We start from the raw sequence: 16,952 nt of genomic DNA, 5'->3' as shown, positions 1-16,952 counted from the left end.
CCAAGTCAAGACTCTACAGGTGACCTGAATAGATTCAGGATGGGGGTTTCAGGCCTAAGCCATGTTCTCCCGTACATTGTTTTACATTAAGAGCCTTGAATTGAGGATTATAGGATACTTGCATAGATTAATAAAGTTTCTACCAATGTCCCATTTGGACAGTAATCACTGAATATATACCATATTAGTCAAAACACTAGATGAGTTCTGAAACTCTACCTCAAGAAAAATATAAAAGAAACATAAAAATAATGTAATACTCCATTGGTGCTAAATAACATATTTTAATAAATTTGTCTTTAATACAAGTGTAAAACAAGAGTCCTTTCATTTCAACTATAGTTAAACCCAAACTTTAAAACCAGTCAATAATTAACAATGTATTAATTTTGAAAAGTTTTTAACTGTAAGAGTATCATATATAATACAGAGCTCTTAAATACTTAATGCTTTCTGTCACAATATTAAAAATAAACTTGTTAGCATTCCAAGACTATGAAAAGTGCCCCCTCCCAATGTTTTTGAACAAGTAAAAGTATAGTACCTGCTGGTGTTTACATTTGTTAAAAATTTAAAATAACAACAACAACTTGAATGTGATTTGAGTACTTCTAAACCATCCAAAATACCTGATACGGGTAGTAGGTTCATGGTTTTGGTAAAAGAAACTAGGTCACAGAGTTTTAATGTTATAACTGGACTTTTAAATCATAAAGTAAGAAAATCTGATGTCATTTAGTATCTTTTCTTTTTATTTTTAATTTTGTTAAGAAGGAACCAGATTTTATATCATCATTCTTCATCTGAACGGACTGCCATATGAAGTTCTGGTTTCTCCGTTTCTTCTTGGTTAGCTGGTTACTACCAAATGCCTGAGGACAATTCTCAGAGCATTTCCATATGAAGGTGATTAGTTTTCATTTAAAATAAAATTAATAACACATGTACATGTAGAGGAAAATATAACAAAACCATATGAAAGCTTGTCAGAGACATTCAACTAGAAACTAAAACAGCAGCCACTAGAAAGAAGACATAGTGGAAAAATTTTTGAACTGAGATACTTTTTGTTGAATAATTACAGTAACTACTACCAATATATTCAGACCAATGAAGATTAGAAAGAACATGCAAAATGCTGAGAAAAGTAATTTCCCCTACAATTAAAACAAACGTGTTTTAATGAGAGATTAAAAAAATCAGTCAAGCTCTTAAAATGAAAATTACAAAACAAAACATGGGATTAACAATTTATTAAAAATTACACCCTTGATTTTATTAAGGGAAAAAAACAGTAGTTTTTTTTATAACAAGGGCATGAGAAAGACTTCAGATTAAGATTCATACTCTGTTCTAAATGAAAAGTAGTAAAATTACTTCTAGTAGAAAATATCTGCTATGGAAAAAAACTTTCAGATATTTTCCATTTGATGTAGGTATTAATAAAAAATGTGATGTTTATATATAAAATATAAAGCAGCAATTTATTTTCATTTATAATATAAAGTGTTTTAGGAAAAGTTTACTCTTCTCAGTGTTCAAAACAAAATGGCAATTGTTTTCCATACCCAGCAATTTTAATGATAATGTAAAGTAAAAATTTAATCCTGCTGAACTAAAGCTCAATAGATTCAAATTTTAAAAATATGAAAATATCTACATTTTTAAAAGTTTAAAATTTTTGTTACTTTGCAATGACAGATCTGCTTTTTCTAACATTTAAAAAATTTTGACTTTTATTAATATAAAACTATTCAAATAATCACAACACAATCCCTTATACCAGAAAAGCATAATCACATGATACACTCATAACACTCAAGAATTACAATCAAGAAAGGGGAAGTCTTCTTCAAACAAAGAATTTCTTTCTTTCTGTCACCTCCATTCCATATATATAGTCTTCATTTCACATCACATACATAGAAAAACTATCACAATCTAACAGGTAGATAAGAAAAAAAATTTTTTTGGCCTTGTAGAGCTCATCAAGTAAATTTATTCATTCTTCTTAGCATGTTTCTTTTTAACATTATCTGAAGCAACATCTACAGGCTTTGAGGCCAATGAACCAATACCATTGGAAGGTGATTTTGCTTCACTTTTCTTCTCACGTGATGAAAACGGCTGCTGCCAGCCAAAAAGCATCCGACTCAATGTATCCTCAAAAGGAGCAAATGTCATAGTAGAAGTCTGTGTAGTCATCATGGTTATCTGGGGGAAAAAAGTTCAATTTTGAATTTAAATACAAATGCTTTTTGTTTCTCGAGAGAGAAAAACAAAGGAAAAAAATCAAAATGCATTCTTAATGTAAACTGCAGGAAAAGCAATTTAAGCTACATTCTGGTAAAATCTCTGTTCTCCATGAGATTACACTTAATGGAAAAGAACACAACTCATTAAAAATAATACAAGGTACCATATTTTGGGGTGCCAAATGAGCAGAACAACCACTTTCACAAAAATGCATTTAGTATTCAAAGGAAGTAAGATAAAATATCAACATTACCATGCACTTGTGTCAGAGCTAAGATAAGTGCTTTACATTGTCATTCTCTTTAATTTTAACCCAACAACTACTCTATTACTATCCTCATCAGTGAGATGTGGAACCAAGGCTCTGAGAGGTTAAATAACTTGCCCAAAGTCACAAAGCTAATAAGTGGTAAAGAAGTTTGCAATATCCAGATTTTGAGTTTACTCAAATTACTAAATAAACTATCATCATCTACACAGATTTTTAGTGAACTGAAGAATACCACCCTCAACAGATTGTAGAAAGTCTCTATCCCCCAATTTTTTCCATATATATTTTTATATAAAGGAACCAAGACCTCAAAGGGTAGAGAGTGCTCCCATTCCTTTATGTGGCAAAATGCACAGTGTTCACAGATGTTTAGATACACTCAAGAAATTGATGCCAACATAAATCTGGGAGGAGAACTTTCAAGTCTAGAATAGCTCCAAAGAATCCAGGAATTTCCCCAAGAGTCAATTCCTCCAGAACACAGATAATGACTCAAACTAGAAATTTTGGGTATCAAATTTCCAAAGAAGACCCCTACATAACCTACCTGCTTGGGGAAAATGGTATCAAGAATAAATTCTTACTAGTTGCAATACAGTATGGGGAGTTGGAAGAAAAGTATATGTTCATCACAAAAGGAATAGGTAAGTTAAATGCATACTATGCAATAGTTAGACTAGAAAAGAAAAAGCAAAAAATTATTAGAACATACTGTTAGGTGAAAATGAGACACAAAACAAGAGCCATAGTGTACTATAATTTATATAAATTAAAAACACATCCACACACAACATTGTGAGAGTACTAAAGATCACCGAAATGTATATTTTAAAACAGCTAATTTTATGTGAATTTGAACTCAATTAAAACAATTTTTTTAAATACAAGCCCATGGACTTCAGGCCAGTCATGATTAAATAGCTTCTATCAGGACTCAGTCTCTCACCAAAATCAACAAAAGACAGAAGTACATAAAGTAACTGCTAAAAGACACTGACAAACAACTGAAATAGGCAGAACCTGATGGGGCTACTATCCAAGAGAAAAAAAGCTGAATAAAGTGAGTTCCACATTCACCCTTGCTTTTTCTTGTGAAGATATGTACCTAAATTCACAGCACAGGGGAACAGAAAGCAGAAGTCCAGGGGGGATAGGAAGCCATAGGTTGGAATGTGAGAAGGCCAAAGCTGTAAGGACCTGAGGTCAATATAGCCCAAAGAGGAGGAAACCACACGGAAGTGAGCCCTAAAATCCTTGTGCAATTCACCCTGGAGGAATTTACCAATCCCTAAACTCTGCATACATAAGAAGGAAGAGAATCCAAAAGCCTAGCAGACAGCAACGACTGGGAGGCCAAAGAGCTGAGCAGACACTTTAGCAGCCAGCTGCTTGGTACTGGGAAGATAAGTTGGAATTCAAGGTCAGATGAGGTGAAATTGCCCAGGGATATACTTCAGGCTTAAAGTAAGACCCCAAAAGGGTTACCCTGTAGAAGGGCAAACTGAAATGCAATACAGCGCTAAGTCTAAAACTAACAATATGATTAAAATATTCTGCTTGTGCATTAACATTAACAACTGTCTTCCAGAAGATGTTAAATGTAGTCCCTGCCCTCAAGGAGCTTACCTACTAGTCAGAGATAGGCAAGTAAATCAGTAATTGCCAAACAGTAAAGAAGAGTAAGGGCAGTAATGGAGATTTCCCAGGAATATTTAAATAATGGATATAGATCTGGAAGTCATTTATCACACAAGTGAAAGGTAAATGCATAAATATGAGTGTACACACCTGGAGAGAACGTAAAATGAGGAGTCTAAATATAACATTAACCTCCAAGTTTATGCCATTATTGGGTAAGATCTAAGGACTTTTTAATATTAAATTATTCCTTAGAATAAATAGTTACAATGAGATACACTAGCATAATCACCTTGGTCATAGCTTGACTTAAGGAACTGCAAATAAAAGATAATAGAATTCAAATAAAAAACAATGGTCTACTGTCAGGAAAACAGCAATGTCTTTTTTTTCACAAAATCCAAAAGAGAAGAGTGTCAGGATTTAAAATATTTTCTGAGAACATGAACTATAATAAGTATTTTTCAAAGTCGAGTGTTTTAATAGAATCTCCACTCCCAAAAGACTCATCACTCAGTTGAGAAGTATTGCTGGCATCAGAAATTACTGCTGAGATAGACATATGAGGTTCAAGGACAAACTTCTGTGAATTCAGCCTCTTATCAGACCTTGATTTAACAAGGTGACAAATATAATTGTGACAAATAGAATAAATCCTTATTCTTTTACAAATAAAACTGTCTCCTTATTTAGCAAACTATTAAAAGAAAAAGCATATTACCTAAAATAAACAGTATTTGGCTTCATAGTCTCTTACTTAAAAAGGAGAGGAAACAAAAGAAAATAGAAGCCCTAAAAATATTTTGGTATTTTCAACATATCCTAAAATATAAATTAATTCAGGTAAAGAAATTGTTTATATGATATCTCAAGTTACACCATTTCAAAATGTCCAGTAAAATGTGACACACAATATAAGTACAAATGGCACTTACATCTACTTTTATATTCTCTGTAGTGCTTAGCATTGAGAATACACTGAATGAATAAATATAACATCTACTTCATAGCATTAATTCAAAGGATACCTTAATAAATCTATATAAGAAAAATTTGCACAATTAATCTCTCTTTTCATCCAGAACATACTTCTTCCTGTCTCTACCTGCCCAAATTCAAATAATCCTTTGCAGTGAAACTCATGTCTATTCCAATAGGCCCTTATCAGTGTCTTCCAATGAAAGTCACTTGGCCCTAAAATGAATCCCTAATGGCACATGGCATATTCAAGTAGGTTTTGTGATCACTCTATGCTTTCTCCATAGATTATATCATTCCCTCAGACTTTGCTAATTATTAACGTGAATGATTCAAATAAATTAAAATCATAGGGTTTATATTTTCACAAATGTAAAAAAAGCTAGGCGAATGAACTGTTCATTTTTGGTATATATAAGTGTGCAATAATTAGAGACCTGTGAAAGAGCATTTTGACCATTTATTAGTCAACAAATACATATTAAAAATCAATTATATACACTAGACTCAATGCTAATGATGCAGTGATGAATACTGCAAACTTAGTACCTCTCCTCATAAAGTTGAAAAAGTTGAGTTAGCATATCTCATGTTCCTTTTTAGACAATAATATCTTAAGAATAGGGTTTGGGTCTTCTTCAATGTTTATATAATCACTTATATCCCCCAAAGCACCTAAGAACAGTGTCCCTCATTCATGTATTCAACAATATATTACATCTTATTCAATGCATCAATGAATAAAATATATATATTACACCTTATTCAATGTATATATGATCATTTGGATCCCCAAAAGGGCCTAAGAACAGCGTCTGTCATTCACGTATTAAACAATACATTACCTGAAGACACTTCTCATCAGTATTCAGCACATTTACACTCCTTAAAACCATCTCCTCCTCCTTAAAACTCTCATCAACCACTCCTTTTCCATTTCCCATTCTAGATTTCCCTTCTCTAAATATTAGAGAACTTTAAGGCTCTGTCCTCACTCCTGTCTCATTCTATGCTTGTCTTCCTATAACTGCCTCCCTAAATTAGCTTATAAATTGCAATAAACAATAAACACAATTGCAATAAAAATAACATGGTTTTTAACAGAGCTAGACAAATTGCTATTAAAGTTCATATCAATAAACAAGAATAGCTAACAATATATTGAAAAAACACAAACATAGAAGAAATCCAGAAAACAGTGAAAAAGAACATTTGCAGGAGTGCCTGATACTCCACAGCCTCATCAACAGAATGTGTAGCCAGACTTTTAAACTTTTAGTTTGCGGGAAGGTTGCTTGAGTCCAAGTTTGAGACCAGCCTGGGCAATATAGTGAAACCAAAATTGTACAAAAAATACAAAAATTAGCCAGGCATGGTGGCACACACCTGTAGTCCCAACTACACTCAGGTGGCTGAGGTGGGAAGATCGCCTGGGCCTGGGAAGTCAAGGCTGCAGTGAGCCATGATCATGCCACTTCACTCCAGCCTGAGTGACAGAGCAAGACCCTATCTCAAAAGTAAAATAAAATAAAAATTTAAAATTTTGTGCCAGTTTGATGAATGATAAATGGTATCTCAAGTGTTATTTTAATTAATGTTTCTCAAGTATGAGTTCCACATTTTTTAATATGTTTGAGGAACATTTCCCGATCTTTTCTGTGTGAACTGTCTGTTGATAACTTTCTTTTAACTTTTCCATCAGGTTTTGGTCCTTTATCCCTTAATTTTTAGGAGGTTGTTATATATCAGGCATACCAGCCCTCTGATATATGTTGTAAGTATTTTATCACTGTTATTTGATAGCTATATTTTGACTTTGTCCACAGTGGCTTTTGCCGTGTAACTTTAAAAAACAATTTATGGAGTCAAATTTATCAATCTTTTCTTTATACTGAAGGAAGAACCAAGTAAACCCCAAAGTAAACAGAAGGAAGGATATAATAAAGACCTGAAATTAATGAAATCTAAAACAGAAAAACCAATAAAACCAAAAGCTGGGTCTTTGAAACAAATCCATGAAATTGACAAACCTCTAGGCAGAGTGCTTTTAAAAGAGAGAAAAAGAAAATACAGATTACCAATATCAGGAATGAAAGGAGAGACATTACCACAAATTCCACAGACATTAAAGGGATAACAAAAAACTATTATGAACAATTTCATGCCAACAATAAAAAACTTAAGTGAAATGGCAAATTCCTTAATAAACACAACTTAGTAAAACAGACACAAGTAAATCTGCATAGCCCTATATCTATGTAAGAAACTGTTATCAAAAACCTTCCTTTAAAGAAAATTCTAGGCCCAAATGACTTCATTAGTGAATCTATCAAACATTTACCAATAAATAATATCAAACCTACATAAACTCAGAGAATACAGAAATTCTTTTCCATTTATTTAAAAAGTCCAGTTTTATGTTAGTACAAAAAAGAGAAAAAAATTACAGAGAAAACTACAAACCAATATCCATTAACACACAGGAAAAAAAATCCTTGAAAATATTTTTAAAAATGGATTCAGTAATATCCATGACTGATAAACGCATCATGACTAAATGGGGTTTATCACAGAAATGAAAGATTTACGTAACATTTTAATAATCAATCAATGTAATCCACTATACTAAGAGAATATAGGAGAAAACCCCTATGATTATTTTAACTGATACAGAACAAAGCATTTGACAAAATCCCACACCCATTCATGATAAACTTTCAGCAAACTAGAAATAAAAGAGAACTTCCTCAACCTCATAAAGGACATCTATAAGATGCTTAATAGCTAACATCATATTTAAGGTAAAAGGCTGAATGTTTTTCCACTAAGGTCACAAAAAAACAAAGATGTTTACTCTCACCATTTTTCTTTCACATTGTACAGGACATTCTAGCCAATATAATAAGGCAAGGAAAAAAAAAAAACCAAATTGAAAAGGAAAAAGTAAAACTATCTTTATCATAGACAAGACCATGTATATAGACAAGGCTAAGGAATCTACACAGAAGCTACCAGAACCAACAGGCAAATTTAGCAAGGTCACAGGATACAAGAACAATGTGTAAGAATTAACTATATATTTAAATACAAGCAACGTAAAATTCCAAATTGAAATTTGAAAAACTACTATTTCTAAAGGCATCCAAAAATATGAACTACTTCAGGATAAATTTAAATTTAACAAGATACATATAAAACAATGAAAACCACTAAATAGTACTCCAAAAATTTAAAGAAGGCCTAAATACATGGAGAAACATGTATCAACAGACTAAATCTTTTTAAGACCTGATTTCTTCTCTATAGACACAATCTCAAAAACAATTCCAGAAGGCGTTTTTTCCATAGAAAGTGACAACTTAATCAGAAAACTTATTTAGAAATATAAAAGATGTAGACTATCCTAAGAAATACTGAAAAAAGAATAAAGTCGGAGAAACTGTACTACTTGATTTTAAGACTTACTATAAAGTTATGGTAATTAAAACAGTTTGGTATTGGCTAGAAATAGACATATAAATCAATAGAACAGAATATACTCCAGAAATAGACCCACATAGGTCAAGCCAACTGATTTTCAACAAAGGTGGCAAGATCATTCAATGAGGGAAAGAACTGTCTTTTCAACAGTGTTGTAACAACTTCATATTCACATGGAAAAAAAAAAAAAAAAAAAAAACCTGACCCTTACCTCATAGGACTCATAAAACTTATTTTGAAATGGTTCACAGATTCTAAAAGTAAAAAGGATGAGTTCATGTCCTTTATAGGGACATGGATGAAGCTGGAAACCATCAATCGCAAAGACAGAAAACCAAACACTGCATGTTTTCACTCATAGGTGGGAATTGAACAGTGAGAACAATTGGACACAGGGTGGGGAACACCACACACCAGGGCCTGTTGTGGGGTGGTGGGAGGGGGGAGGGGGGAGGGATAGTATAAGGAGATATTCCTAATGTAAATGAGTTAATGGGTACAGCACACCAACATGGCATATGTATACATATGTAAAAAACCTGCATGTTGTGCACATGTACCCTAGAATTTAAAGTATAATTAAAAAAAAAAAAAACAGAAAAAAAAGCAAAAATTATAAAACTTTTAGAAGAAATAGGTGAAAACTCTTCAAAACCTTGAGGAATAAAACAATTTCTTAAATAGGACACAAAAAGAAGGACCATGAAAGGAAAATCTAGTAAAGTAAACTTCATCAAAATTTAAAACTTCAGCTCTTCTAAAGACAACACTAAAGAAATAAAAAGGAACAGCATAAACTGGGAGAAAATTATTTGCAATACATATATCTCACCAAGGATTGACATCCTGAATATACAGAGAACTGTTACAACTCAATAATAATACAATTTTTAATAGACAAAATATTTAAATAGACACTATTGAAAAGATGATATATGAATGGCCAGTAAACACATGAAAAGACGCTCAAGTCTCTAGCCACCAGAGAAATGCAAAATAAAACTACAATGCGATATCACCTCATACCTATAAAACGCTAAAATTAAAATGACTGATAATACCAAATAATTAACAAGGATCTAGGACAATCAGAAGTCTCATACATTGCTGGTGGGAACGTAAAATGATACAACCATTTTGAAAAATAGTGTGGCAGTTTCTTAAAAAGATAAACATATGCTTTTCAGATGACCTAGCAATTCTACTCCTAGTTATTAAGTGAAATGAAAATACATGTCTGGCCAGGCACAGTGGCTCATGCCTGTAATTTCAGCACTTTGGAAGGCTGAGGCAGGCGGATCATGAGGTCAGGAGATCGAGACCATCCTGGCTAACATGGTGAAACTCCTTCTCTACTAAAAATACAAAAAATTAGCCAGGCGTGGTGGCACACACCTATATTCCCAGCTACTCGAGAGGCTGAGGCAGGAGAATCACTTGAACCCTGGAGGCGGAGGTTGCAGTGAGCCAAGATTACACCACTGCACTCCAGCCTGGGCAACAGAGCAAGACTCTGTCTCAAAAAAATACAAAAAAGAAGAAAAAGAAAATACATATCTATGTATAGACATATATGTACACATATTCATAGCAGCTTTATTTATAACAACCTTATTCAAATAATCAAAAGCTGGAAATATACCAAAACCCATCAACAGATAACTGGAAAAACAAACTGTGGTACCTAATACTGTTGCGGGAAGTCAGGGACCCTGAACAGAGGGACTGGCTGAAGCCGCGGCAGAAGAATATAAATTGTGAAGATTTCATGGACATTTATTAGTTCCCCAAATTAATACTTTTATAATTTCTTTTGCCTATCTTTACTGTAATCTCTGAACATAAATTGTGAAGATTTCATGGACACTTATCACTTCCCCAATGAATATCCTTGTGATTTCCTATGCCTGTCTTTACTTTAATCTCTTAATCCCGTCATCTTCTTTGTAAACTGAGGAGGATGAATGTTGCCTCATAACCCCGTGATTGTATCAACTGCACAAATTGTTCGTAGAGCATGTGTGTTTGAACAATATGAAATCTGGGCATCTTAAAATTCACTGATGGCTCCAGTAATGGCAATGCTGGCTATGTAGGTCCTACAGACAAGCTTATTTCTACACCACTGCACTCCAGCCTGGGCAACAGAGCAAGACTCTGTCTCAAAAAAAATAAGAAGACAAAAAAAATACATGTCTATGTATAGACATATATGGACACATATTCATAGCAGCTTTATTTATAACAACCTTATTCAAATAATCAAAAGCTGGAAATACACCAAAACCCATCAACAGATAACTGGAAAAACAAACTGTGGTACCTAATACTACTTAGGAATATGTAATTATATGGGTAAATCTCAAAAACAAAATGAGTACATACTATATGACTCTATATGAAACTACAGAAAAGACAACTCTAATCTGTAGTGATATAAAGTGGATAAATGGTATACTGGGGCTATGGATAGTGGCTGGGATTTATCAGAGCAAGGTACAAGGGAATGCTCCGAAGTGATAGAAATGTTTCATACACTGACTGTGGTAGTGGTTACACAGGTATACAAATTTGTCAAAACTCATCAAAATGTACTCCTAGACTGAATGCACTTTATTATCCATGAATATAGTTTATTATGCATCAATTATACTTCTAAAAAGTTGACTTTTAAAAATTTTTAAAGGAGCTCATTTCTAATAATTTCATAAATAAATATTAAACGCTACTTTGCTAAAGCATTTTTTAAAATTGTTACAAAACCCCAAATAATTTTAATATCAATTTGCAATATGACCCACATTTTACATATCTATAAACAAAGAAAGTTTTAGCATACTAACGCCTTAGAAAGAATTCAATTTGGTCCAATAATTTTATAGCCAGAGTTTCTAGGATAAAGTCATATTTATAATTCTCTGTCCAGATTTTTAATAAAAATCAGTAATGTTAAATGGAACACTATCATTTTATAGAGAAATAGTATGAAATTATATTGAGAAATTAGAATAGTCATTAAACATTAAGATTTTATTACAACCCAGGCATTATATATTTCTTTACACTTAAGGAATAGATATCAAACAATCTTGGAGTAAAAAATAGAAGGCAACTTGCTTCAAGTTTGTACCAAGTCAATCAAGCAGAAACCTGAAGAACCTTGTTTTAAGATGAGAGGCATTTATACTTGGCAGGCATTTTCTTCCAATGAAAAAATAAAGTCAATGTGCCACTATCTTGACACTTATAAACATGTTTAAAAAAAGCATTAAGGACATTGATTCTCACAGTTGGCTGAATACTGGAATCACCTAGATTAAAAAAAATACTAATCCCTATACAACATCCCTAAAATTCAGATTTAATTAGTATAAGTTAGGCCCTAGGCAAATAGGCTGTTTTAAAACTCCTCGGGTGAGTCTAATGTGCACTAATTTGAAAACCACTAGCTTAGAGACCTGTTCCATCATCATAGAAGTCAGTCGTGAGCTGAATGATTATATATGCCCTGATTTCAGTGGGTAGTGTTGTTATTTTAAGCATCTGATAAGTGTATCTCCCTTGATTAAAAATAAATACCTTATAGAAGAGATTATATGTTTTATTTATCATTGTCTCCACATATCTGGAACAATGAAGGCACATAGCAGTTGCTAAATAAGTATATTTTTTTAAAATTTTTTTAATTTTAATTTTAATTTTTATTTTTTATTATACTTTAAGTATTTGAATGAATATATGATTGCCTTATACTTCTTTTATATCCCCATCTTGTAATACACTATGCAAATTAGAATTCAAAATATATATATTGAACAAATGAATGACTGAAGCAATTGGGGATAATATTTAAGGCAAAACCAAATCTGATAAAATATACACATATTTTAAAAACACACACATATATATATAAGTAGATCAAAAGTGGAAAAAGAATATACAAAAGAGTGCAACATTTGGCAGCTGAGAATTATTTCATTGAGTTTTCAAATATTCTTCACATTCTTATACTTAGAAACAAAGAAGTAACCCCAAATAACTAATTCATTAGCCAATATCTCAGAACTTGTACATATGCAGATAAATTTTCTTTTAAAAACAGAATTACAGTTTAATCTTGATGCGCAGCTCAGGTTTCAAAATTCAAGTAAATAAAATTTTAGTACACATCATGATAGCCTTACTGCATAGCTGCGTTAAAAACAAAAAGTATTTGGTATCACCTATTGTTATGTGCTCTCAGTTGAGATCTAGGTAGTTTCCTAGGAGTCTCACATTGATAAACAACTATTTTGGTACTTCCTTACATAATGTGTTTATTTAGAAATACCTTATTAATAACAGACTTCCTTTTGATAGCTACATTCTCAGATATGGCTTCATTTATAAAAGTTCCACAACTATTACATGATTTTTAATTCAGTTAGTATCTTAGACTACGGAACTTTGGTTTTCTTTTTTTTTTTTTTTTTTATTAATTAAACCAAAACTAACTTCTACTTGGGTAAGTCTCTTCTCAATACTTTCAGACACGTTAAGTATTCTTTTTTTTTTTTTTTTTTTTTATTTATTTATTATTATTAAACTTCAAGTTGTAGGGTACATGTGCACAACGTGCAGGTTTGCTACATATGTATACTTGTGCCATGTTGGTGTGCTGCACCCATCAACTCGTCATTTACATCAGGTATAACTCCCAATGCAATCCCTCCCCCCTCCCCCCTCCCCATGATAGGCCCCGGTGTGTGATGTTCCCCTTCCCGAGTCCAAGTGATCTCATTGTTCAGTTCCCACCTACGAGTGAGAACATGCGGTGTTTGGTTTTCTGTTCTTGTGATAGTTTGCTAAGAATGATGGTTTCCAGCTGCATCCATGTCCCTACAAAGGACACAAACTCATCCTTTTTTATGGCTGCATAGTATTCCATGGTGTATATGTGCCACATTTTCTTAATCCAATCTGTCACTGATGGACATTTGGGTTGATTCCAAGTCTTTGCTATTGTGAATAGTGCTGCAATAAACATACGTGTGCATGTGTCTTTATAGCAGCATAATTTATAATCCTTTGGGTATATACCCAGTAATGGGATGGCTGGGTCATATGGTACATCTAGTTCTAGATCCTTGAGGAATCGCCATACTGTTTTCCATAATGGTTGAACTAGTTTACAATCCCACCAACAGTGTAAAAGTGTTCCTATTTCTCCACATCCTCTCCAGCACCTGTTGTTTCCTGACTTTTGAATGATCGCCATTCTAACTGGTGTGAGATGGTATCTCATTGTGGTTTTGATTTGCATTTCTCTGATGGCCAGTGATGATGAGCATTTTTTCATGTGTCTGTTGGCTGTATGAATGTCTTCTTTTGAGAAATGTCTGTTCATATCCTTTGCCCACTTTTTGATGGGGTTGTTTGTTTTTTTCTTGTAAATTTGTTTGAGTTCTTTGTAGGTTCTGGATATTAGCCCTTTGTCAGATGAGTAGATTGCAAAAATTTTCTCCCATTCTGTAGGTTGCCTGCTCACTCTGATGGTAGTTTCTTTTGCTGTGCAGAAGCTCTTTAGTTTGATGAGATCCCATTTGTCAATTTTGGCTTTTGCTGCCGTTGCTTTTGGTGTTTTAGACATGAAGTCTTTGCCCATGCCTATGTCCTGAATGGTACTACCTAGGTTTTCCTCTAGGATTTTTATGGTATTAGGTCTAACATTTAAGTCTCTAATCCATCTTGAATTAATTTTCGTATAAGGAGTAAGGAAAGGATCCAGTTTCAGCTTTCTACTTATGGCTAGCCAGTTTTCCCAGCACCATTTATTAAATAGGGAATCCTTTCCCCATTTCTTGTTTCTCTCAGGTTTGTCAAAGATCAGATGGCTGTAGATGTGTGGTATTATTTCTGAGGACTCTGTTCTGTTCCATTGGTCTATATCTCTGTTTTGGTACCAGTACCATGCTGTTTTGGTTACTGTAGCCTTGTAGTATAGTTTGAAGTCAGGTAGCGTGATGCCTCCAGCTTTGTTCTTTTGACTTAGGATTGTCTTGGAGATGCGGGCTCTTTTTTGGTTCCATATGAACTTTAAAGCAGTTTTTTCCAATTCTGTGAAGAAGCTCATTGGTAGCTTGATGGGGATGGCATTGAATCTATAAATTACCTTGGGCAGTATGGCCATTTTCACGATATTGATTCTTCCTATCCATGAGCATGGTATGTTCTTCCATTTGTTTGTGTCCTCTTTGATTTCACTGAGCAGTGGTTTGTAGTTCTCCTTGAAGAGGTCCTTTACATCCCTTGTAAGTTGGATTCCTAGGTATTTTATTCTCTTTAAAGCAATTGTGAATGGAAGTTCATTCCTGATTTGGCTCTCTGTTTGACTGTCACTGGTGTATAAGAATGCTTGTGATTTTTGCACATTAATTTTGTATCCTGAGACTTTGCTGAAGTTGCTGATCAGCTTAAGGAGATTTTGGGCTGAAACAATGGGGTTTTCTAAATATACAATCATGTCATCTGCAAACAGGGACAATTTGACTTCTTCTTTTCCTAACTGAATCCCCTTGATTTCTTTCTCTTGCCTGATTGCCCTAGCCAGAACTTCCAACACTATGTTGAATAGGAGTGGTGAGAGAGGGCATCCCTGTCTTGTGCCAGTTTTCAAAGGGAATTTTTCCAGTTTTTGCCCATTCAGTATGATATTGGCTGTGGGTTTGTCATAAATAGCTCTTATGATTTTGAGGTACGTCCCATCAATACCGAATTTATTGAGCGTTTTTAGCATGAAGGGCTGTTGAATTTTGTCAAAAGCCTTTTCTGCATCTATTGAGATAATGATGTGGTTCTTGTCTTTGGTTCTGTTTATATGCTGGATTATGTTTATTGATTTGCGAATGTTGAACCAGCCTTGCATCCCAGGGATGAAGCCCACTTGATCATGGTGGATAAGCTTTTTGATGTGCTGCTGAATCCGGTTTGCCAGTATTTTATTGAGGATTTTTGCATCGATGTTCATCAGGGATATTGGTCTAAAATTCTCTTTTTTTGTTGTGTCTCTGCCAGGCTTTGGTATCAGGATGATGTTGGCCTCATAAAATGAGTTAGGGAGGATTCCCTCTTTTTCTATTGATTGGAATAGTTTCAGAAGGAATGGTACCAGCTCCTCCTTGTACCTCTGGTAGAATTCAGCTGTGAATCCATCTGGTCCTGGACTTTTTTTGGTTGGTAGGCTATTAATTATTGCCTCAATTTCAGAGCCTACTATTGGTCTATTCAGGGATTCAACTTCTTCCTGGTTTAGTCTTGGAAGAGTGTAAGTGTCCAGGAAATTATCCATTTCTTCTAGATTTTCCAGTTTATTTGCGTAGAGGTGTTTATAGTATTCTCTGATGGTAGTTTGTATTTCTGTGGGGTCGGTGGTGATATCCCCTTTATCATTTTTAATTGCGTCGATTTGATTCTTCTCTCTTTTCTTCTTTATTAGTCTTGCTAGTGGTCTGTCAATTTTGTTGATCTTTTCAAAAAACCAACTCCTGGATTCATTGATTTTTTGGAGGGTTTTTTGTGTCTCTATCTCCTTCAGTTCTGCTCTGATCTTAGTTATTTCTTGCCTTCTGCTAGCTTTCGAATGTGTTTGCTCTTGCTTCTCTAGTTCTTTTAATTGCGATGTTAGAGTGTCAATTTTAGATCTTTCCTGCTTTCTCTTGTGGGCATTTAGTGCTATAAATTTCCCTCTACACACTGCTTTAAATGTGTCCCAGAGATTCTGGTATGTTGTATCTTTGTTCTCATTGGTTTCAAAGAACATCTTTATTTCTGCCTTCATTTCGTTATGTACCCAGTAGTCATTCAGGAGCAGGTTGTTCAGTTTCCATGTAGTTGAGCGGTTTTGATTGAGTTTCTTAGTCCTGAGTTCTAATTTGATTGCACTGTGGTCTGAGAGACAGTTTGTTATAATTTCTGTTCTTGTACATTTGCTGAGGAGTGCTTTACTTCCGATTACGTGGTCAATTTTGGAGTAAGTACGATGTGGTGCTGAGAAGAATGTATATTCTGTTGATTTGGGGTGGAGAGTTCTATAGATGTCTATTAGGTCTGCTTGCTGCAGAGATGAGTTCAATTCCTGGATATCCTTGTTAACTTTCTGTCTCGTTGATCTGTCTAATGTTGACAGTGGAGTGTTGAAGTCTCCCATTATTATTGTATGGGAGTCTAAGTCTCTTTGTAAGTCTCTAAGGACTTGCTTTATGAATCTGGGTGCTCCTGTATTGGGTGCATATATATTTAGGATAGTTAGCTCTTCCTGTTGAATTGATCCCTTTACCATTATGTAATGGCC

General features: G+C 33.9%; 1 protein-coding gene across 2 annotated transcripts in view; it reads right to left on the bottom strand.

The window, feature by feature from the left end:
• Nucleotides 1-264: 264 nt before the first annotated feature.
• Nucleotides 265-16,952, bottom strand: part of TMEM38B (transmembrane protein 38B) — an 84,559-nt gene continuing 67,871 nt past the window's right edge. For both annotated transcript variants that reach the window (XM_007968515.3, XM_037983249.2), the window contains one exon: nucleotides 265-2,214. In XM_007968515.3, the coding sequence (XP_007966706.3) occupies nucleotides 1,999-2,214 (216 nt within the window). In that variant the 3' untranslated portion in view covers nucleotides 265-1,998. The remainder of the gene's footprint in view (nucleotides 2,215-16,952) is intronic.

This window comes from Chlorocebus sabaeus, chromosome 12 (assembly GCF_047675955.1).
Source record: "Chlorocebus sabaeus isolate Y175 chromosome 12, mChlSab1.0.hap1, whole genome shotgun sequence".
Lineage (NCBI taxonomy): Eukaryota > Metazoa > Chordata > Mammalia > Primates > Cercopithecidae > Chlorocebus > Chlorocebus sabaeus.
The sequence above is the reverse complement of the archived record's forward strand: the minus strand, read 5'-3'. Positions and strand labels throughout refer to the sequence as shown.